Source organism: Mustelus asterias, chromosome 19 (assembly GCF_964213995.1).
Source record: "Mustelus asterias chromosome 19, sMusAst1.hap1.1, whole genome shotgun sequence".
Classification (NCBI taxonomy): Eukaryota; Metazoa; Chordata; class Chondrichthyes; order Carcharhiniformes; family Triakidae; genus Mustelus; species Mustelus asterias.
The window spans coordinates 26,352,364-26,377,213 of record NC_135819.1 but is presented as its reverse complement, the minus strand read 5'-3'; the positions used below and the strand labels follow the sequence as shown (position 1 = coordinate 26,377,213).

General features: G+C 45.7%; 1 protein-coding gene across 1 annotated transcript in view; it reads left to right on the top strand.

The window, feature by feature from the left end:
- Nucleotides 1-16,592, top strand: part of LOC144507816 (E3 ubiquitin-protein ligase Hakai-like) — a 78,025-nt gene extending 61,433 nt beyond the window's left edge. Inside the window, exon 5 of the mRNA XM_078235143.1 lies at nt 14,603-16,592. Within this exon, the coding sequence (XP_078091269.1) occupies nt 14,603-15,644 (1,042 nt within the window). The 3' untranslated portion in view covers nt 15,645-16,592. The remainder of the gene's footprint in view (nt 1-14,602) is intronic.
- Nucleotides 16,593-24,850: the final 8,258 nt, after the last annotated feature.

Here is a 24,850-nt window from a genome sequence, read left to right as displayed (position 1 = left end):
AATACAATTACTGTTACTAAGGAGGTGGTGCTTGGTAGACTAATAGGACTGAAGGTAGACAAGTCCCCGGGCCCGGATGGAATGCATCCCAGGGTACTGAAAGAAATGGCTGAGGTAATAGCAGATGCGTTAGTAGTAATTTATCAGAATTCGCTGGACTCTGGGGTAGTGCCGGCTGACTGGAAAACAGCTACTGTTACGCCGCTGTTTAAAAAAGGAAGTAGACAAAAGGCGGGTAACTACAGGCAGGTTAGCTTAACGTCCGTAGTTGGGAAGATGCTAGAGTCCATTATTAAAGAGGAAATAACAGAGCACCTGAATAAGAATGGTTCGATCAAGCAGACGCAGCATGGATTCATGAAGGGAAAGTCGTGTTTGACGAATCTACTGGACTTTTATGAAGATGTCACTAGTGCGGTTGACAGAGGGGAACCGGTGGATGTGGTGTTTTTAGATTTCCAGAAGGCGTTCGATAAGGTGCCTCACAAAAGGTTGCTGCAGAAGATTGGGGTACACGGAGTTAGGGGTAAGGTGTTGGCGTGGATTGGGGATTGGCTATCTAACAGGAAGCAGAGAGTTGGGATAAATGGGTGCTTTTCTGGTTGGCAGTTGGTGACCAGTGGCGTGCCGCAGGGATCGGTGCTGGGGCCTCAATTGTTTACCATTTACATAGATGATCTGGAGGAGGGGACTGAATGTAGGGTATTCAAGTTTGCTGATGACACGAAGGCGAGTGGGAAAGCGAATTGCGTGGAGGACGCGGAAAGTCTGCAGAGAGATTTGGATAGGCTGAGCGAGTGGGCGAGGATCTGGCAGATGGAATATAACGTTAGCAAATGTGAGGTTATCCACTTTGGAAGAAATAATAGTAAATTGGAATATTATTTAAATGGAGAAAAATAACATCGTGCGATTGTGCAGAGGGACCTGGGGGTCCTTGTGCACGAATCGCAAAAATTCAGTCTGCAGGTGCAGCAGGTGATCAAGAAGGCGAATGGAATGTTGGCCTTTATCGCGAGGGGGATAGAATATAAAAGCAGGGAGGTCTTGCTGCAACTGTACAAGGCACTGGTGAGGCCGCAACTGGAGTACTGTGTGCAGTTTTGGTCCCCTTATTTGCGAAAGGATATATTGGCCTTGGAGGGAGTGCAGAGAAGGTTCACCAGGTTGATACCGGAGATGAGGGGTGTAGCTTATGAGGAGAGATTAAACAGATTGGGTCTGTACTCGTTGGAGTTTAGAAGGATGAGGGGTGATCTTATAGAGACATATAAGATAATGAAGGGGCTGGATAGGGTTGAGGTGGAGAGATTCTTTCCACTTAGAAAGGAAACTAGAACTAGAGGGCACAGCCTCAAAATAAGGGGGGGCCGGTTCAGAACAGAGTTGAGGGGGAACTTCTTCTCTCAGAGGGTAGTGAATCTCTGGAATTCTCTGCCCATTGAAGTGGTGGAGGCTTCCTCGTTGAATATGTTTAAATCACGGGTAGATAGTTTTCTGATCGATATGGGGAGCAGGCGGGTAAGTGGAACTGATTCGCTTCAGATCAGCCATGATCTTGTTGAATGGCGGGGCAGGCTCGAAGGGCCAGATGGCCTACTCCTGCTCCTATTTCTTATGTTCTTATGACCATGAATCGATTGTCGGAAAAACTCATCTGCCTCACTAATGTCCCTTTAGGGAAGGAAATCTGCCATCCTTACCTGGTCGGACCTAAATGTGACTCCAGATCCACAGCATTGTGGTTGACTCTCAACTGCCCTTGGGCACTAGGGATGGACAACAAATGCTGGGCCCAGCCAGCGACGCCCATGTCCTACGAATGAATAAAAAAAATCATTCCAGGCATTTACCTCCCTCTGTGTAAAAAAAAAAACTTGCTCTCTCATCTCTTTTAAACTTGCCTCCTATTATCTTATGCCCCTGAGTAATTGACCCTGGGAAAAAGATTCCGACTATCCGTTCTATCCATGCCTCTCATAATTTTGTAAACTTCTATCAGGTTGCCCCTTAGCCTCTGATGTTCAATGAAAACAAACCAAGTTTGTCCAATTTCTCTTCATAGCTAATACCTTCTAAACCAGCCAACATCCTGGTAAACCTTTTCTGTGCACTTTCCTAAGCCTCCACATCCTTCTGGTAGTGTGACCACCAGAACTGTATTCAATATTCCAAGTGTGGTCTTATTGAAGTTCTATACAGCTGCAACATGACTTGCCAATTTTTATACTTTATGCACGTGCCATACGTCTTCTTGACCACCTTTATACACTTGTGTTGCTACTTTCAGGGAACCGTGGACCTGTACGCCTCGATCCCTCGGTATGGTGATGCTAACATTGGTGCCCATCCCCCTGTCACTTTCGTTTCAATTCTCCCCAACCGCTCTTAACAAATACGGCCGCTAGTCCTGGTCCTGCCCAGGTGTAACCCGTTCAGTTTGTACTTAACCACCTCCCCCAGAACTGGCTCTAGTGTCCTTGGAATCTGAAACTCTCCCCCTCACACCATCTCGTCAGCCACGTATTCATCCGATGCATCCTGGTATTTCTACTCTGACTAGCACGTGGCATTGGTAGTAATCCAGAGATCATTACCTTTGAGGTCTGACTTCTCAACTTGCTTCCTAGCTCCCTATATTCTTTTCGGACCTCATCCTTTTTTTAACCTATGCCATTTATACCAACCACTTCACCCTCCCAAAGAACAGAGAAAAGTACAGCACAGGAACAGGCTCTTTGGCCTGCCAAGCCTGCGCCGATCATGATGCCTGCCTAAACTAAAACTGTATGCAATTACGGAGTCCGTATCCTTCCATTTCCATCCTATTCATGTATTCGTCTAGTTGTCCCTTAAATGCCGCTATCATACCTGCTCCCACCACCTCTCTGGGAAGCACGTTCCAGGTATTCACCGCCCTCTGTGTAAAAACACAAACCTGCCTCGCACATCTCCTCTAAACTTTTCCCCACGCACTTTAAACCTATGACTTTTCTACCCTAGGAAAGAGCATCTGACTATCCACTCTGTCCATGCCACTCATAATCTTGTAGATCTCTATCAGGTCACCCCTCAGCCTCTGTCGTTCCAGTGAGAACAAACCGAGTTTATCCAACCTCTCCTCATAGCTGATACCCTCCAGACTAGGCAACTTCCTGGTAAACCCTCTCCGATGCATCCACATCCTTCTGGTATTGTGGCGACCAGAATTCCACACATGGTTCTAAATGAGGCCTAACTAATGTTCTGTAAAGTTGCAGCATGACCTGCCAATTTTTATACTTAATGCCCTGACCGATGAAGGAAAGCGTGCCGTATGCCTTCTTGACTACCTGATCCACATGCGTTGCCACTTTTGTGATCGGTGGACAGGCACGCCCAGATCTCTCCCCCTTCAGAATATCCTGCAGCTGCTCTGAGAGATCCTTGACCCTAGCATCAGGATGTTATACATACCATTCGGGAGTCTAGTTTGCAGCCACAGAAACGCCTCTCTTTTCCCCTTACTATTGAATCCCCCATAATTGAATTCCACATTCCACATTACTATTGAATCCCCCATAATTGAATTCCACATTTTTACTCCTCCCCAGAACCAAACACAGTGCAATGAATTTGGCTGTTGCTGCTTTCCCTGAGAGGTCATTCCCCTCAATAGTATCCAAAGGAGTATTTGTGTTTTTCAGGGGGGTGGCCACTGGAGATTCCTGCACTGCCTGTCTTGCCCTCTTACTCTGCCAAGTGGTTACCCATTCCCTTTTGCCTGGGGAACTCTACCCTGCGGTGTGACCACCTCTCTACATATGCAATCCATGATTCCCTCTGCCTCAGGATACTCCACAGTGTCCCAGCTGCTGCTCCAGCTCCGAAACCCAGGCTTCCAGGAGCTGCAGCTGGAGACACTTCATGCACAAAGTGCTGGAAATGTTCCCGGCTTCCCATGGGGAGTACACTACAGCTTGGAGTTCTCCTGTCATGACTTATCCCTTTAATTTAAACTTTTGGAAGATGCTTGATATCAGATTATAATCAATTCTTTAGGTCCCTTCTTTCCTGCTTCTTGTTACTATCGAATATAACCTTTACAAACTATAAACCACCAAAATGACCTCTGAAACTATGTGATCAAACTATTAAATACTTACCTGACCTTACCCACTACTTACCAATTCGCTCTTTCCCTTGTGTCCTCTACTTGTCCTCTACTCTAAGTGTCCAAAGATGTGCGGGTTAGGTTGATTGGTCATGCTAAATATGCCCCTTAGTGTCCTGAGATGCGTAGATTAGAGGGATTAGTGGGTAAAATATGTAGGGATATGGGGGTAGGGCCTGGGTGGGATTGTGGTCGGTGCAGACTCGATGGGCCGAATGGCCTCTTTCTGTACTGCAGGGTTTCTATGATTTCTACTACGCCAGCAGGGCAAGACCACTCTCCAAATACTTAAAGTTTAACACGCAAGGAGAGAAAGCAAAAGGCACCTCTTTCCCCTGTGCACTGAATTCCCACTCGGCTCCAAATTCTTGATACCCACACTCTTTCTGGCTGTGTCTCACTCCAGATGGGTGATCATCGAACAGTACAGCACAGAACAGGCCCTTCGGCCCACGATGTTGTGCCGAGCTTTTTCTGAAACCAAAATCAAGCTATCCCACTCCCTATCATCCTGGTGTGCTCCATGTGCCTATCCAATAACCGCTTAAATGTTCCTAAAGTGTCTGACTCCACTATCACTGCAGGCAGTCCATTCCACACCCCAACCACACTCTGCGTAAAGAACCTACCTCTGATATCCTTCCTGTATCTCCCACCACGAACCCTATAGTTATGCCCCCTTGTAATAGCTCCATCCACCCGAGGAAATAGTCTTTGAACGTTCACTCTATCTATCCCCTTCATCATTTTATAAACCTCTATTAAGTCTCCCCTCAGCCTCCTCCGCTCCAGAGAGAACAGCCCTAGCTCCCTCAACCTTTCCTCATAAGACCTACCCTCCAAACCAGGCAGCATCCTGGTAAATCTCCTCTGCACTCTTTCCAGCGCTCCCACATCCTTCTTATAGTGAGGTGACCAGAACTGCACACAATATTCCAAATGTGGTCTCACCAAGGTCCTGTACAGTTGCAGCATAACCCCACGGCTCTTAAACTCCAACCCCCTGTTAATAAAAGCTAACACACTATAGGCCTTCTTCACAGCTCTATCCACTTGAGTGGCAACCTTTAGAGAACCTTTATGGACCCCAAGATCTCTCTGTTCCTCCACAGTCTTCAGAACCCTACCTTTGACCCTGTAATCCACATTTAAATTAGTCCTACCAAAATGAATCACCTCACATTTATCAGGGTTAAACTCCATTTGCCATTTTTCAGCCCAGCTTTGCATCCTATCTATGTCTCTTTGCAGCGTACAACAGCCCTCCACCTCATCCACTACTCCACCAATCTTGGTGTCATCAGCAAATTTACTGATCCACCCTTCAGCCCCCTCCTCTAAGTTATTAATAAAAATCACAAAGGGCAGAGGACCAAGCACTGATCCCTGCGGCACTCCGCGAGCAACCTGCCTCCAATCTGAAAATTTTCCATCCACCACCACCCTCTGTCTTCGATCAGACAGCCAGTTACCTATCCAATCGGCCAACTTTCCCTCTATCCCACACCTCCTCACTTTCATCATAAGCCGACCATGGGGGACCTTATCAAACGCCTTACTAAAATCCATGTATATGACATCAACTGCCCTACCTTCATCAACACACTTCGTTACCTCCTCAAAAAATTCTATCAAATTTGTGAGGCACGACTTGCCCTTCACGAATCCGTGCTGACTATCCCGGATTAATCCGCATCTTTCTAAATGGTCGTAAATCCCATCTCTAAGGACCTTTTCCATCAATTTACCAACCACCGAAGTAAGACTAACCGGTCTATAATTACAAGGATCATTTCTATTCCCTTTCTTAAACAGAGGAACAACATTCGCCATTCTCCAGTCCTCTGGCACCATCCCCGTGGACAGCGAGGACCCAAAGATCAAAGCCAAAGGCTCTGCAATCTCATCCCTTGCCTCCCAAAGAATCCTAGGATACATTTCATCAGGCCCAGGGGACTTATCGACCTTCAGTTTATTCAAAACTGCCAGGACATCCTCCCTCCGAACATCTATTTCCTCCAGCCTATTAGCCTGTAACAGCTTCTCTTCCTCAAAAACATGGCCCCTCTCCTTGGTGAACACTGAAGAAAAGTATTCATTCATCACCTCGCCTATCTCTACTGACTCCATACACAAGTTCCCACTACTGTCCTTGACCGGCCCTAACCTCACCCTGGTCATTCTTTTATTCCTCACATAAGAGTGAAAAGTCTTGGGGTTTTCCTTGATCCGACCCGCCAAGGACTTCTCGTGTCCCCTCCTAGCTCTCCTAAGCCCCTTTTTCAGCACATTCCTTGCTAACTTGTAACCCTCAATCGAGCCATCTGAACCTTGTTTCCTCATCCCTACATAAGCTTCCCTCTTCCTTTTCACAAGACATTCCACCTCTTTCGTGAACCATGGTTCCCTCACTCGGCCTGACAGGGACATACCTATGAAGGACACCCAGTATTTGTTCCTTGAAAAAGTTCCACTTTTCATTAGTTCCTTTCTCTGACAGTTTCTGTTCCTAACTTATGTCCCCTAATTCTTGCCTAATCGCATCATAATTACCTCTCCCCCAATTGTAAACCTTGCCCTGCCGTACGGCCCTATCCCTCTCCATTGCAATAACAAAAGACACCGAATTGTGGTCACTATCTCCAAAGTGCACTCCCACAACCAAATCTAACACTTGGCCCGGTTCATTTCCCAGTACCAAATCCAATGTGGCTTCACCTCTTGTCGGCCTATCCACATATTGTGTCAGGAAACCGTCCTGCACACACTGCACAAAAACTGCCCCATCTGAACTATTTGACCTACAAAGGTTCCAATCAATATTTGGAATGTTAAAGTCCCCCATGACAACTACCCTGTGACCCCCACACATATCCATAATCTGCTTAGCAATTTCTTCCTCCACATCTCTATTACTATTTGGGGGCCTATAGTAAACTCCTAACAACGTGACCGCTCCTTTCCTATTTCTAACCTCACCCCATATTACCTCAGTGTGCAGATCCCCCTCGAAGTGCCTTTCCGCAGCCGTTAAACTATCGTTGATTAACAATGCCACTCCTCCACCTCTTTTACCAGCTTCCCTACACTTAGTGAAACATCTATAGCCCGGAACGTCCAACAACCATTCCTGTCCTTGTTCTACCCACGTCTCCGTAATGGCCACAACATCGTAGTCCCAAGTACCAATCCACGCCCCACGTTCATCTACCTTGTTCCGGATGCTCCTTGCATTGAAGTAGACACACTTCAACCCACCTTCCTGTCTACCGGTACGCACCCTTGACCCTGATACCTTCCCCAATACCTCACCACCCTCACTGACTTCTGGACTACAACTCCTTTTCCCACTCCCCTGACAAATTAGTTTAAACCCCCCTGAAGAGCCGTAACAAATTTCCCTCCTAGGATATTGGTGCACCCCGTCCTGTTTGTACAGGTCCCACCTTCCCCAGAATGTGTTCCAATTATCCACGTATCTGAAACCCTCCCTCCTACACCATCCCTGCAACCACATGTTTAACTGCACTCTCTCCCTATTCCTCAACTCGCAATCACGTGGCACCGGCAACATACCAGAGATGACCACATGTTTCGTCTTGGCTCTCAGCTTCCAGCCCAGCTCCAGAAATTCCTGCTTTAAATCCCCGTCCCTTCTCTTACCTATGTCATTGGTACCAATGTGTACCACGACTTGTGACTGTTTCCCCTCCCCCTTCAGAATCCGGAAAACACGGTCTGAGACGTCACAGACCTTGGCATCCGGTAGGCAACATACCATCCGTGAGTCTCTTTTGCTGCCACAGAACCTCCTATCTATCCCTCTAACTAACGAGTCCCCAATAACTATTGCCCTCCCGCTCTGCCCCTTACCCTCCCGAGCCACAGAGACGGACACAGTGCTGGAGATCCTCTCACTGCAGCTCACCACTGGTATGTCATCCCCCTCAACCGTATCCAAAGTGGAATACTTGTTGCTAAGGGGAACGACCACCGGGGATCCCTGCATCGATCTCTTCTTTCGTGAACAAAGCTCACTATGTACATGTATGGAATTTTTTTTAAAAAGGGGGTTAAAGATGGAAGAGAATCATAGAATCCCTACAGCGCAGGAGGAGGCCATTCAGCCCATCAAGTCTGCACTGACCACAATCCCACCCAGGCCCTATTCCCGTAACCCCGCACAGTGGTTAGCACTACTGCCTCACAGCACCAGGGACCCAGATTCGATTCCCGGATTGGATGACTATCTGTGTGTAGTTTGCACCTTCTCTCCGTGTCTGCGTGGGTTTCCTCCAGGTGCTTTGGTTTCCTCCCACAGTCCAAAGATGTGAGGGTTAGGTGGATTGGTCATGCTGATTTCTCCTTTAGTGTCAGGGCGACTAGCTAGGGTAAATGCATGGGATTAAGAGGATGGGGCCTGGTTGGGATTGTGGTCGGTGCAGACACGATGGGCCAGATGGCCTCCTTCTGCACTGTAGGATTCTATGATTCTAATCCTGTGACACTAGGGTCAATTTAGCATGGCCAATCGACCTAACCTGCACATCTTTGGACTGTGGGAGGAAACCGGAGTACCTGGAAGAAACCCATGCAGCCTTTTCCCAAAGATAGGGGAGTCTAAAACTAGAGGGCATATGTTTAAAGTGAGATGGGAGAAATACATCAGAGTCCAGAGGAGCAATTCTTTTCACACAGAGGGTGGTGAGTGTATGGTGCAAGCTGCCAGAAGTCGTAATGGAGGCAAGTGTCTTTTAAAAAGTATTTAGACAGTTAGATGGGCAAGATGTATGGTTGGATATGGGACAAAAGCGGGCAATTGGGACTAGCTTAGTGGTTTTTTAAAAAAGGCAGCATGGACATGTTGGGCTGAAGGGCCTGTTTCCATAGTGTAAACCTCTATGACTTTGATATGGACTGCTTCGTTATCTGAGGAATCATCAGTGATACTGAGAATTGCACAATCATCAACAAACTTCCCCAGTTCTGACCTTATGATGGAGGGAAGGTCATTGATGAAGCAGCTGAAGATGGTTGGCCTGAGGACACTACCCTGAGGAACTCCTGCAGGGATGTCCTGGAACTGAAATGATTGACCTCCAACCACCACGACCATCTTCCTTTGTACAACAACTAGCGGAAAGTTATCCTCCTGATTCTCATTGACGCCAGTTTTGCTAGGGCTCCTTGATCCACATTCGGTCAAATGCTACCTTGATGTCAAGGGCAGTCAGACAGTGCAGAAAAGGCCATTTGACCCAGCAAGTCTGCCCCAGCAATAATTATCACTAAAGTCACACTAATCCCATTTTCCTATACTTGTCCCATATCCTTGAATGTGAGGATGTTTCAGTGCTCACCCAATTGTTGTAAGGTTTCTGGCCTCCACAGCCTTCCCAGGCAGTGCGTTCCAAATTTCCACCACCCTCTGAGTGTATTTTGTTTTTCTCAAATCCCATTCTGAATCTCCTGCCCCTCACCCTAAAACTATTCCCCTTTGTGATTGACCCCTCAACCAAGGGGAACAGCTGCTTTCTATTCACCCTATCCGTACTCCTCATAACTTCAATTAGGTCTCCCCTCAGCTCTCTCTGCTATAAAGAAAGTAATCCAAAGCTATCCAGTCTCTCCTTTAGCTCAAATACTCCATCCCAGGCAACATCCTGATGAATCTCCTCTGCACCCCCATCCAGTACAATCACATCCTTCCTATAATGAGGTGATCAGAATACTCCAGCTGTGGCCTAACCAACATTCTGTACAGCTCCAACATTATCTCCTTGTTCTTGCACTCTAGGCCATGATTGATAAAAAGTAAGTGTCCCATGCCGCCTTAACTATCCTATTCACCTGATCTGTCGCCTTCAGGGATCTATCAATAAGTACCCCAAGATCTACCTGTTCCTCTGAGCTTCCTAGCATCCTGCCATTCATTAAATACTCCCTTGTCGTGTTTGTTCTTCCAAAGTGCATCACCTCGCACTTATCAGGGTTAAATACCATCTGCCACTGTTCTGTCTATTTGACCAACCCATCTATATCTTCCTGTAACCTACAACTATCTTCTTCACGATTAGCCACCTACCAATCTTGGTGTCGTCTGTAAACTTGCTAATCATTCCCCCCACATTTTCATCTCTATTATTTTTGTACATAACAAACGATAAGGGTTTCCAGTACTGATCTTTGTGGTACACCACTGGATAGTGGCCTCCAGTCATCCTCCTACCACCACCCCTTGTGTTCTATTACTAAGTAAGTTTCGGAACCCTCTTGCCAAGTTTCCTTGAATTCCATGAGCATTCTCAATCAGCCTCCCAGATGGGACCTTGTCAAAAGCTTTGCTAAAATCCATATAAACTGCATCAACTGAACTTCCCTCATCCACACACTCGACCACATTTTCAAAAAATTCTATCAAATTTGTTAGGCATCACCTCCCTCTGACACAGCCATGCTGACTATCCTCAATTAACTCTTGCCTTTCCAAGTGGATATTAGGTGAGACAGAGGAGGGGCCAAAAGAGGTGGGGGAGTAGCAGCATTAGTTGGAGAGCTACTAAGAGGGCAGAGGGAGGACAATTCAGAGGGGTCGTGTAACGAGTCACTCTGGGTGGAACTTAGAAACAGGAAGGGCGCAGTCACTATGTTGGGGGTATACTACAGGCCCCCCAACAGCCCAAGGGAAGTGAAGAACGGATATGTCAGGAGATACTGTATAGGTGCAGGAAAAATAGGGTTGTTGTAGTGGGAGACTTCAATTTCCCTGGTATAGACTGGAAATCGCTGAGAGCTGGGACTCTGAATGGGGAGGAATTTGTAAAACGCGTACAGGAGGGTTCTTTGGAACAATATGTAGATAACCCGACTAGAGGGGGGGCTATACTGGACCTAGTACTGGGGAATGAGCCCGGTCAGGTCTTCAAAGTTTCGGTAGGGGAACATGTGGCAAATAGTGACCACAATTCTGTTAGCTTTAGGATAGTGATGGAAAAGGATGAGTGGTGTCCCAAGGGTAAGGTGTTGGATTGGGGGAAGGCTAACTTTAGTGGGATTAGGCAGAAATTGGCAGCTCTTGATTGGGAGAGGCTGTTTGAGGGTAAATCCACATCTGGCATGTGGGAGTCTTTTAAGGAACAGTTGTTAGGGCTGCATGACAGGCATGTGCCTGTAAAAAAGGATAGGAAGGGTAGGATTCGAGAACCGTGGATAACCAGGGAAATTGAGGGACTGGTCAAAAAGAAAAGAGAGGCGTATGTTAGGTCCAGGCAGCTAAAAACGGAGGGAGCTCTGGAGGAGTACAAAGAAAGTAGGAAAGAACTCAAACGGGGAATTAGAAGGGCAAAAAGGGGTCACGAAAAGTCCTTGGCAGACAGGATTAAGGAGAATCTCAAGGCATTTTATTCATACGTTAGGAACAAAAGGGTTGTCAGGGAAAAAATCGGACCTCTCGGGGACAAAAGTGGGGAATTATGCTTGGAGCCAAAGAAGTAGGGGAGATCCTAAATGAATACTTTGCGTCGGTATTCACAAAGGAGAGGGATGTGTTGACTGGGAGTGTCTTGGAGGGGAGTGTTGAACCGTTGGAGAAAATCTCCATTACAAGGGAGGAAGTGTTAGGTTTGTTAGAGAATAAAAAGACTGACAAATCCCCAGGGCCTGATGGAATCTATCCAAGGCTGCTCAGGGAGATGAGAGATGAAATCGCTGGGCCTCTGACACAAATCTTTGTCTCGTCACTGGACGCAGGTGAGGTCCCAGAGGATTGGAGGATAGCTAATGTGGTCCCGTTATTTAAGAAGGGTAGGAAGGAAAAACCCGGGTAATTATAGGCCGGTGAGCTTGATGTCCATGGTGGGGAAGTTGTTGGAGAAGATTCTTAGAGATAGGATGTATGCGCATTTAGAAAGGAATAAACTCATTAACGATAGTCAGCATGGTTTTGTGAGAGGGAGGTCATGCCTCACTAACCTGGTGGAGTTTTTTGAAGAAGTGACCAGAATGGTTGATGAGGGAAGGGCTGTGGATGTCGTCTATATGGACTTTAGTAAAGCGTTTGACAAAGTCCCTCATGGTAGGCTGGTGAAAAAGGTTGGATCTCATGGGATAAAGGAGGAGGTGGCTAGATGGGTGGAGAACTGGCTTGGTCACAGAAGACAGAGGGTGGTAGTGGGAGGGTCTTTTTCCGGCTGGAGGCCTGTGACTAGTGGTGTTCCGCAGGGTTCTGTATTGGGACCTCTGCTGTTTGTGATTTATATGAACGATCTGGAAGAAGGTGTAACTGGGGTGATCAATAAGTTTGCAGATGACAAAAAATTGGCAGGACTTGCAGATAGTGAGGAGCATTGTCAGAAGCTACAGAAGGATATAGATAGGCTGGAAATTTGGGCAAAGAAATGGCAGATGGAGTTCAATCCTGATAAATGCAAAGTGATGCATTTTGGTAGAAATAATGTAGGGAGGAGCGAGACGATAAATGGCAGAACCATAAAGGGTGTAGATATGCAGAGGGACCTGGGTGTGCAAGTCCACAGATCCTTGAAGGTGACGTCACAGGTGGAGAAGGTGGTGAAGAAGGCATATGGCATGCTTGCCTTTATAGGACGGGGCATAGAGTATAGAAGTTGGGGTCTGATGTTGCAGATGTATAGAACGTTGGTTCGGCCGCATTTGGAATACTGCGTCCAGTTCTGGTCGCCGCACTACCAGAAGGACGTGGAGGCTTTGGAGAGAGTACAGAGGAGGTTTACCAGGATGTTGCCTGGTATGGAGGGGCTTAGTTATGAGGAGAGATTGGGTAAACTGGGGTTGTTCTCCCTGGAAAGACGGAGGATGAGGGGAGACTTAATAGAGGTGTATAAAATTATGAAAGGCATAGATAGGGTGAACGGTGGGAAGCTTTTCCCCAGGTCGGTGGTGATGTTCACGAGGGGTCATAGGTTCAAGGTGAAGGGGGGGAGGTTTAACACAGATATCAGAAGGACATATTTTACACAGAGGGTGGTGGGGGCCTGGAATGTGCTGCCAGGCAAGGTGGTGGAGGCGGACACTCTGGGAACGTTTAAGACTTATCTAGACAGCCATATGAACGGAGTGGGAATGGAGGGATACAAAAGAATGGTCTAGTTTGGACCAGGGAGTGGCACGGGCTTGGAGGACCGAAGAGCCTGTTCCTGTGCTGTTTTGTTCTTAATTCTCTCCTTCAGAATTTTCTCCAATAGCTTCGCTATCGCTGACGTGAGACGCACTGGTCTATATTTTCCTGGTTCATCTCGACCACCCTTCTTGAAAAGTGGAACTGCATTAGCCGTCCCCCAGTCCTCTGGCACCTCTCCTGTGGCCAGAGAGGAATTAAAATTTGTGCCAGAGCCCCTGCAATTCTCTATCTCCCCTCCCACAGCAACCTGGGATGCATTTCATCCAGGCCTGGGATTTGTCCACTTCTAAGCCTGTTGGGGCCGATCATACCTTCCCATTTCCTCTTGCACGACTTATATTCCTCTCGGGCTGTAGCTGAACTGCTCCCTTTGAACTTGCTAAAGGCTTTTTTCTTCTCCTTCATCCTGTACTGAATTGTCCCAGACATCCAGGTTTCTCTGAACTAATTGTTTCTACATTTCCCCCTACAGGGAACATGTTGGACTTGTACTCTTCCCAGCTTCTTTTTGAATGTCCCCTACTGCTTCACTGTATACTTACCCACAAGGGGATGTTCCCAGTCAACTTTGGCTAAATCCTACTTTATTTTAATAAAATGTGCCAATCCAAAGCTGTCTTTTGTAGGCCATCTTTCTCTGTCAGTAACAAACTTAAACCATACCATACTGTGGTCGCTATTGCTAGAATGCTCCCCCACTGCCACATTTAACACTTGTCCAGCTTCATTCCCCAGAACCAGATCCAGCACTGCTCCCCTCCTTATTGGGCCTTCTACATACTGATACAAAAAACTCCCCTGGATACATTTCAAGAAATCCACCCCCTCTTAAATCCCTTACATTCTGACTATCCCAATTTATGTTGGGGAAGTTGAAATCCTGTCGTATAATTATCTGATTATTATTCTTCCCTGTCAACTGTCTACATATTTGCTCCTCTATTCCTTTGTTTCAGTTTAAACCTGCTCAGTTCTAATATTCTTACTAACTCACTTCACGCTGTATTTGAGCAGTTGAACATTTTAATTTCTCTCTCCTAGTCTAAACAAAAGTCTAAACAAAGAGTGTGAAAGAGAAATTGTCACACTTTTTTTCTCTTTTGTTTTCAAAAGCTGTCGTTCTGACTCCTGTCTTCTCACTAGCGATGTTCTCTCAGGCTCACTTTTGTGGCTGATTAAATACAACCAGTTGTTTAATTATGGCACAGCTGATTAGTAGCACAAATAGCTTGAGTTTTTGAAATGAAGCATAATTGAGGAACTGACCACCCCTATTTTCTTTTTATTTTTAGGTGTAGTGACCCAGTTCAGCGTATTGAGCAGTGCTTGCGGGGTTCACTGTTCATGTGTAGCATTGTCCAAGGCTGCAAACGGACCTACCTTTCTCAGAGAGACTTGCAGGCTCACATCAACCACCGGCACATGAGAACTGGTAAGGCTGTCATTAGGTCGCAGCCAGAACCAATCCACCCTGCGATGGCACCTCCAGCAGAAATTGCTGAGCGTTTTCTGATGCCACAAGACAAGCACCATATTGCACATCTGCCTCCTAAGCAGCATGCCATCTTGATACCACCACCCCCCCTACAGCATGTGTCACATGATCACTACAGCCAGACACATGAGGATATTCGCCCACCGCCCTCTGAGATGTCTCTTCCTCCACCGCCTCGGTCGGTGAGTCAGGAAACATTTCGAATTTCAACAGTGACAACAAGGAAACACAGTAATCTGATCACCGTTCCTATTCAAGATGACTCTTCAAGTACAAGCAATCGCGAGCCCCCAACTGCTGCATCTCATCATCATCCTGAATATCAGAACAATCCTGTGGTATCTCACCCACATCACATGCTGCCCCCGCAGCAGCACTATGCACCACCTCCTCCCCCACCTCCACCAATAAACCATCCCATGCAGCACCCAGCACAGGCAGCTGGCAACCCCCACATGGTGTACAACCAGGCTCCACCTCCACCTCTGTCAGCAGCTCCACCACCAATCAACCCACCGCCAGGGCACATCTTGGCTCAAATGCCACCATATATGAACCATCCTCCCCATGGACCACCCCCTCCACAACACAGTGGTCCACCTGTCAACACTCCTCCACCTCCCCACCATTACTCTGCCTCCTCAATGCCGCAGTATACAGAGGACCAGGGAACTCTGAGTCCTCCTTTTACTCAGCCAGGAGGGCATAGTCCAGGTATTGGTGTTTGGCCTGCTCCCAGAGGCCCCCCTCCACCGAGGATTCAAGTTCCACCTCCACAGGCTCCACTGCCTGGGCCGCATCACCCTGATCAGACACGATATAGGCCATATTATCAGTAAGCTGTGGGATGGATGAATGGAAGTGTGTTATAGCCATACACTGTAATGTTGTTTCTTCAGATGTACGTTTCTTTACTTTTTGGAGAGAGCCTGCTGAAAGGAATTGCAGCGATTGAAGGTTAAGTTCATTGACCCGAACAGGCGCCAGAGTGTGGCGATGAGGGGAATTTCACGGTAACTTCATTGCAGTGTTAATGTAAGCCTACTTGTGACTAATAAATAAACTTTAATTGGGATGGTTACGATGCAGTAAATTAATTCAAATGGTTTGTGTATCAGCAGAAATTGACGATTGACTTTTCATGCACAATTTATCCCTTTAATGACTAGTTTTTTTCACCCACTTTCACAATGTATATTGTGCAATTTGCTTCTTGTGTGAGGAAGATCTGAGTGACTATCAGAGGCAATCCTGTGAAGATTCTGCGCAGACTAAAAGTTAACTTAACCAACTGCTCTCAAGATAGAGGAACAAGTGACCATTTTATAATTTAGAGGGATGTAAATACAATACATTATAAATGCATAGCTTACTGACTTTTCTTTAACTCGTTGTACTTAACACTGTGATTAACATCTACAAAATATTCTGTAAATAAGTCCGCAAACGTAATTCAGTGTTGCAAAGTTATGTTTTTCTTACTGTAAACCCTTCAAAGTTGACAACGGGGATGCTGTAAGATGAGTACCATGTAGCAGGCGAACAGGATCAAACTTGTGTTTGAAATGTATAATCTCCATGCAGTAGAATATTAAAGTGATTGCTGGCTTTTCAGGAGTTTGAATCTATTGTGTGTAATATTGTATTCCCCACCTCCAAAACTTCTTTCACTGTTGAAAAGACTTTTTAATTTTGCAAGAAAAGATTAGAATACATTTCAGAACAATGTTACTGGTGGTTTTTTATTTTGTATTCTGTTCAAATAAAAGTATGGTATGTGAAATGATATAAGGAAGGAAATTTGTATCTACTTATTTGGGTTATTTTTGGAAACTCCGAACAAAAGGTAAGTGAGGTACAGTAACCGTGATATCTGTTTGAACGATACCCGTCTTAATCAAATCCATCAAATGAATCAACAATCCATTGGTTAATTGGAAGCATTTAACTACAAGCCTGGTCTTTCACTATACATTTTACTGCAGGAACTTCCATGACATCTTGTTGTGTGGTCAAGTATTATGTTTTAGATATAATTTACATATTTAATATGGCTGATTATTTCCATCCAATATTGGAAAGCTCTTGAATTCACCATGGCTAGAATGAGAGACTTTTAATCATCTGATCAGAAACTCAGACTGCGTCTGAAATCTCCAAACTAAAGTCTGAGAAATCCATCGGCTACAGGATTGTGTTGCATAGTATTTATTCGACACTACAGGTGTTGCATCTGTAGCACGCTCAGATGTCCTCTTAGGGAGGAACAGGGAGCATGCCCCACATAATGCAGACTCAGTCAATCATAGAACATAGAAAAAATACAGCACAAACAGGCCCTTCAGCCCACAAGTTGCACCGGTCATGTCCCTACCTACCTAGGCTTATATAGGCTTACCTATAACCCTCAATCCTATTAAGTCCCACGTACTCATCCAGAAGTCTCTTAAAAGACCCTATTGAGTTTGCCTCCACCACCACTGACGGCAGCTGATTCCACTCACCCACCACCCTCTGAGTGGAAAAACTTACCCTAATCATGATCCAAATCCGTGTGTAATGCTGATTTGATATCAGCTGTGCCATTTTGGACTTCCACTAATAACCTCTCTTACCCTCAAACAAATGCACATATGTTGAACAGCAGTAAGGGTAACCAATCAGTGCTATTTAAAAAGCATCATCAGCTACTTCCAGGTTAGTTTCTGATTTATTCCTCGACCTGTTGTTGATTTTGAACTTGCTCCCAGACATAGATGCAGTAATTTACAATCAGCTGCAGCATAACGGAGCGAATAACCAAAGATAACATGTGGGACAATACTAGCTGCTGGAAGGAGGGGGAGAAGAGGACAAAATTTGCCAGATTCTGCAAATGCCACAACAAATTGTAAAGCTGCAAATGTAACATCTCTATTCAAGAAAGAGGAAGACATAAAGGAAGAAACTATCAGCCAATTAGTCCAATTTCTGCCATATGAAATTGCTAAAATACATTATTAAAGAGATATAGCCGGTTGTTTAGAAAATCATAATACAATCTGGCAGAATCAACATGGTTTTGTAAACCTATCAATTGCAGGAGTAGACCATTTGACCCTTTGAGACTCATCCGCCATTTAATAGACCAATTATTTTTAAACTCTGTCTCCTATGAAAGAAAACTCCTTTCAGCAACCACTGTCAAGGTCCCTCAAGATCTTGTATTTCAGTAAGATCACCTCCCATTCAAAGAATACCTATCGTGCAGAAGGAGGCCATTCGGCCCATTGAGTCACCAACTGTGACAGAGCATCCCACCCACGTCTTATACCTGTAACCGCACACATTTACCCCACTAATCCCCCTAACCTGTACATTTTTGGATACTAAGGGGTAATTTAGCTCAGCTTAGCCAATCCACCTAACTTGCACATCTTTGGAACGTGGGATGAAACCAGAGCACCTGGAGGAAACCCATGTGGGAAAAGGGAGAACATGCAAACTCCACACACAGTCACTCAGGTTCTGAACCCGGTTCCTGGCACTGAGGTAGCAATGAAAACCACTGTGCCACTTGCCCCATTCTCATTCCCATTCTCGTTCTTCTAAACTCCAATGGATACAGGCCCAACTTATTATTCAAATATTCCTCATAAGAAAATCTTCATCTCAGAAATGCAAGTCAAGTAAACCATCTTTGAACTGCTTCTAAAACAATCTCTTACATATGGAGATCAAAACAGTACACAGTACTCTAGATGTGTGATTTCAGGAAGAAATTAGAAATAGCTCTTGGACCTCAACTGATATGGGGAGAAGGTAGGATCAGGATATTGAATTTGATGATCAGCCATGATCAAAATGAATGGCAGAGCATGTTCGTAGGGCCGAATGGCCTACTCCTATTTTCTATGTTATCTCATCAGCGCCCTTTACAACTCTAACAAAGCTTCCTTATCTTTATATTCCATTCCCCTTACAATAACTGACAACAATCTATTTGCATACTAACTTTCTGAGATCCATGTACCAGAGGACGTGGACCCCTGTGCTGCAGCATTCTGAAATCTCTCCCCATTTAGATAACTTGCTGCTTTTCTATTCTTCCTGCCAAAGTGAAAAAGTTCACATTTTCCCACATTTTAGTCCATCTGCTAATTTTTGTCCATATACTCAACTTATCTACATCCCTTTTCATATTCCTTGGGTGGAATTTTAGGACCTCATCCCACCCATGTATTGGCATAGTGAGATTGTAAGATCACGTGAGAATGAAAAAACAGGAATTGTGCCTGTTTTCCTGTCGGTTCCCATTGTACCAAATGTTTTTTCAGGCACATTATACATTAATAATTTGGAAGAGGGAACTAAATGTATTATCTCCAAATTTGCAAATGATAAAGTTGGGTGGGAGGGTGGGCTGTGAGGAGGATGTTTCAGCAAAAAGTGGACAGACTGAGTGGGCATCTGCAATATAAGATGGATAAATGTGAGGTAATCCACTGAGGCAGCAATGATAGGAAGACATTATTACTTGAATGGGTGTAAATTGAAAAAGGTGGCTACTCAGCAAGACCTTGGAGTCCTTGTGCATTAGTCACTGAAAGTAAGCTTACAGGTACAGCAGGCAGTAAAGAAAGCAAATATGTTGGCCTTCATCAAGAGAGGATTTGAGTTTAGGGATAGGGATGTTTTACTACACTTGTATTGGGCGTGGGTGAAGCCTCACCTGGAGTATTGTGTGCAGTTTTGATGTCCTTATCTGAGGAAGGATGTCCTTGCTATAGAGGGAGAAGAGCAAAAGTTTACCAGGTGGATTCCTGGGATGACAGATCTGTCATATGAGGAGAGACTAAGTCAGTTCGGATTATATTCACTGGAGTTTAGAAGAGTGAGAGGGAATCTCAGTAACTTTAAAAATTCTAACAGGATTGGATAGGGTGGGTTCAGAAATAATGTTCCTGGTGGTGGGGGAGTTCAGAACTAGGGGTCATAATTTGAGGATAAGGGGTAAATATTTTAGAACTGTGATAAGGAGAAATTTCTTCACCCAGAGGGTGGTGAATGTGTGGAATTCCTACCACAGAAAGTAGTTGAGGCCAAAACATCTGATTTTAAGAAGAAATTAGATATAGCTGTTGGGGCTAAGGGGATATGGGAGGAAGGGGGGGATCAGCATATTGAATTTGATGATCAACCATGATCATAATGAGTGGCGGAGCAGGCTCGAAGGACCAAATGGCCTACACCTACTTCAGATTTCTATGTTTCTATGACTGAGATCTGAGCTGTCTGACTACCTGTAATTACAGTAAGAAGTTTAACAACACCAGGTTAAAGTCCAACAGGTTTATTTGGTAGCAAAAGCCACACAAGCTTTCGGAGCTGCAAGCCCCTTCTTCAGGTGAGTGGGAATTCTGTTCACAAACAGAGCGTATAAAGACACAAACTCAATTTACATGAATAATGGTTCGAATGCGAATATTTACAACTAATCAAGTCTTTAAGAAACAAAACAACATGAGTGGAGAGAGCATCAAGACAGGCTAAAAAGATGTGTATTGTCTCCAGACAAGACAGCCAGTGAAACTCTGTGGGGGTTACAAATAGTGGGACATGAACCCAATATCCCGGTTGAGACCGTCCTCGTGTGTGCGGAACTTGGCTATCAGTTTCTGCTCAGCGACTCTGCGCCGTCGTGTGTCGCGAAGGCCGCCTTGGAGAACGCTTACCCGAATATCAGAGGCCGAATGCCCGTGACCGCTGAAGTGCTCCCCAACAGGAAAGTTGGGGAGCACTACAGCGGTCACGGGCATTCGGCCTCTGATATTCGGGTAAGCGTTCTCCAAGGCGGCCTTCGCGACACACGACGGCGCAGAGTCGCTGAGCAGAAACTGATAGCCAAGTTCCGCACACACGAGGACGGCCTCAACCGGGATATTGGGTTCATGTCCCACTATTTGTAACCCCCACAGAGTTTCACTGGCTGTCTTGTCTGGAGACAATACACATCTTTTTAGCCTGTCTTGATGCTCTCTCCACTCATGTTGTTTTGTTTCTTAAAGACTTGATTAGTTGTAAATATTCGCATTCCAACCATTATTCATGTAAATTGAGTTTGTGTCTTTATACGCTCTGTTTGTGAACAGAATTCCCACTCACCTGAAGAAGGGGCTTGCAGCTCCGAAAGCTTGTGTGGCTTTTGCTACCAAATAAACCTGTTGGACTTTAACCTGGTGTTGTTAAACTTCTTACTGTGTTTACCCCAGTCCAACGCCGGCATCTCCACATCATACCTGTAATTATACAGCTTTTGAATTTTATCTTCAGTCACTGTTTGCCAGAAGACAAGCAAGCAGCCTGTCTCTGTCTCCAATTTGCCATCTAACAGGGAGCAGAGAGAACTGCCTCGCCTTCATCTACACTGTGAACTATTGGAATATTGGAACTTCTGATTCTGTGCCCACCATGCAGATACAGCAAGCAGTTCAGAAGGCAAATGGTATTATTGCCCTTCATTGCAAGAGGACTTGAGTACTGAGCAGGGATGTCTTACTGCATCTAGTAAGAGTTTACCCCAGTCCAACACCGGCATCTCCACATCATTACTGCATCTATTCAGGGTCTTTGTGACACCACACCTGGAGTATTGTGTGCAGTTTTGGTCTCCTTATCTAAGAAAGGACATACTCGCCATAGAGGGAATGCAGCAAAGGTTCACCAGATTGATTTCTGGGATGGCAGGACTATTGTACGGGGAGAGATTGCGTCAACTGGGCCTGAATTTAGAAGAATGTGAGGAGACCTAATTGAAAATTATAAAATTCTGACAGGTCAGGACAGACTGGGTGCAGGACTGTTGTTTCCTCTGGCTGGAGGGTCTAGAACAAGGGGTCACAGTCTCAGGATACAGGGTAGGACATTTAGAACTGAGTTGAGAAATTTCTTCACACAGGATTGTGAACCTGTGGAATTCTCTACGACAGAAGTGATAGCTAAATTGATTTCTAGACTCTAAAGGCGTCAAGAGGTATAGCGAGAGCATCATATTGAAGTGGAGCAGGCTCGAAGGACAGAATGCCTCCTGCTCCAATTATCTATCTAAGATTCATTCATCTCGGCATGCTTTCTCCCATCATGGACATCCTCATTTCTGGAAAAACAATCTGCAACGATCAGTCTACTACTCTCTGAAGGAATATGCCATTGGTCTTTTTATTCTGGACTCTGAATTCACATAAAATAACAATAATAGTTATGGTTTTGTCCTGTACCCATTTCTTGTTCCTCTTTTAGAACCATAGAAAATTACAGCTCAGAAACGGGCCTTTTGGCCCTTCTTGTCTGTGCCGAACCATTTTTTGCCCAGTCCCACTGACCTGCACTTGGACCATATCCCTCCACACCCCTCTCATCCATGAACCCGTCCAAGTTTTTCTTAAATGTTAAAAGTGACCCTGCATTTACCACTTTATCCAGCAGCTCATTCCACACTCCCACCACTCTCTGCGTGGAGAAGCCCCCCCTAATATTCCCGTTAAACCTTTCTCCTTTCACCCTTAACCCATGCCCTCTGGCTTTTTTCTCCCCTAGCCTCAGTGGAAAAAGCCTGCTTGCATTCACTCTATCTATACCCATCAAAATCTTATACACCCCTATCAAATCTCCCCTCAGTCTTCTACGCTCCAGGGAATAAAGTCCCAACCAATTCAATCTCTCTCTGTAACTCTTCTCAAGTCCCGGCAACATCCTTGTGAACCTTCTAGAACATAGAACAGTACAGCACAGAACAGGCCCTTCGGCCCACGATGTTGTGCCGAGCTTTATCTGAAACCAAGATCAAGCTATCCCACTCCCTATCATCCTGGTGTGCTCCATGTGCCTATCCAATAACCGCTTAAATGTTCCTAAAGTGTCTGACTCCACTATCACTGCAGGCAGTCCATTCCACACCCCAACCACTCTCTGCGTAAAGAACCTACCTCTGATATCCGTCCTGTATCTCTCACCACGAACCCTATAGTTATGCCCCCTTGTAATTGCTCCATCCACCCGAGGAAATAGTCTTTGAACGTTCACTCTATCTATCCCCTTCATCATTTTATACACCTCTATTAAGTCTCCCCTCAGCCTCCTCCGCTCCAGAGAGAACAGCCCTAGCTCCCTCAACCTTTCCTCATAAGACCTACACTCCAAACCAGGCAGCATCCTGGTAAATCTCCTCTGCACTCTTTCCAGCGCTTCCACATCCTTCTTATAGTGAGGTGACCAGAACTGCACACAATATTCCAAATGTGGTCTCACCAAGGTCCTGTACAGTTGCAGCATAACCCCACAGCTCTTAAACCCCAACCCCCTGTTAATAAAAGCTAACACACTATAGGCCTTCTTCACAGCTCTATCCACTTGAGTGGCAACCTTTAGAGATCTGTGGATATGAACCCCAAGATCTCTCTGTTCCTCCACAGTCTTCAGAACCCTACCTTTGACCCTGTAATCCACATTTAAATTAGTACTACCAAAATGAATCACCTCACATTTATCAGGGTTAAATGCTAACACACTATAGGCCTTCTTCACAGCTCTATCCACTTGAGTGGCAACCTTAGGGCGGCACAGTAGCACAGTGGTTAGCACTGTTGCTTCACAGCTCCAGAGTCCTAGGTTCGATTCCCGGCTCGGGTCACTGTCTGTGTGGAGTTTGCACATTCTCCTCGTGTCTGCGTGGGTTTCCTCCGGGTGCTCCGGTTTCCTCCCACAGTCCAAAGATGTGCAGGTTAGGTTGATTGGCCAGGTTAAAAATTGCCCCTTAGATTCCTGGGATGCATAGGTTAGAGGGATTAGCTGGTAAAATATGTGGGGGTAGGGCCTGGGTGGGATTGTGGTCGGTGCAGACTCGATGGGCCGAATGGCCTCCTTCTGCACTGTAGGGTTTCTATGATTTCTATGATTAAACTCCATTTGCCATTTTTCAGCCCAGCTTTGCATCCTATCTATGTCTCTTTGCAGCCTACAACAGCCCTCCACCTCATCCACTACTCCACCAATCTTGGTGTCATCAGCAAATTTACTGATCCACCCTTCAGCCCCCTCCTCTAAGTCATTAATAAAAATCACAAAGAGCAGAGGACCAAGCACTGATCCCTGCGGCACTCCGCTAGCAACCTGCCTCCAATCAAAAGAGTTGTCAGGGAGAAAATCGGACCTCTCAGGGACAAAGGAGGGGAATTATGCTTAGAACCCAAGGGCATAGGGGAGATCCTAAATGAATACTTTGCATCGGTATTCACGAAGGAGAGGGGCGTGTTAACCGGGAGTGTCTCGGAGGGAGGTGTTGACCCGTTAGAGAAAATCTCCATTACAAGAGAGGAAGTGTTAGGTTTTTTAGGGAACATTAAAACTGACAAAGCCCCAGGGCCTGATGGCATCTATCCTCGACTGCTCAGGGAGACGAGAGATGAAATTGCTGGGCCTATGACGGAAATCTTTGTCGCTTCTTTGGACACGGGTGAGGTCCCTGAGGATTGGAGGATAGCGAATGTGGTCCCGTTGTTTAAGAAGGGTAGCAGGGATAACCCAGGAAATTATAGGCCGGTGAGCTTGACGTCCGTGGTAGGGAAGTTGTTGGAGAGGATTCTTAGAGACAGGATGTATGTGCATTTAGAACGGAACAATCTCATTAGTGACAGACAGCATGGTTTTGTAAGAGGGAGGTCGTGCCTTACAAATTTGGTGGAGTTTTTTGAGGAAGTGACAAAAACGGTTGATGAAGGAAGAGCCGTGGATGTTGTCTATATGGATTTCAGTAAGGCATTTGACAAAGTCCCACATGGCAGGTTGGTTAAGAAGGTTAAGGCTCATGGGATACAAGGAGAAGTGGCTAGATGGGTGGAGAACTGGCTTGGCCATAGGAGACAGAGGGTAGTGGTCGAAGAGTCTTTTTCCGGCTGGAGGTCTGTGACCAGTGGTGTTCCGCAGGGCTCTGTACTGGGACCTCTGCTATTTGTGATATATATAAATAATTTGGAAGAAGGTGTAACTGGTGTTTGCGGATGACACGAAG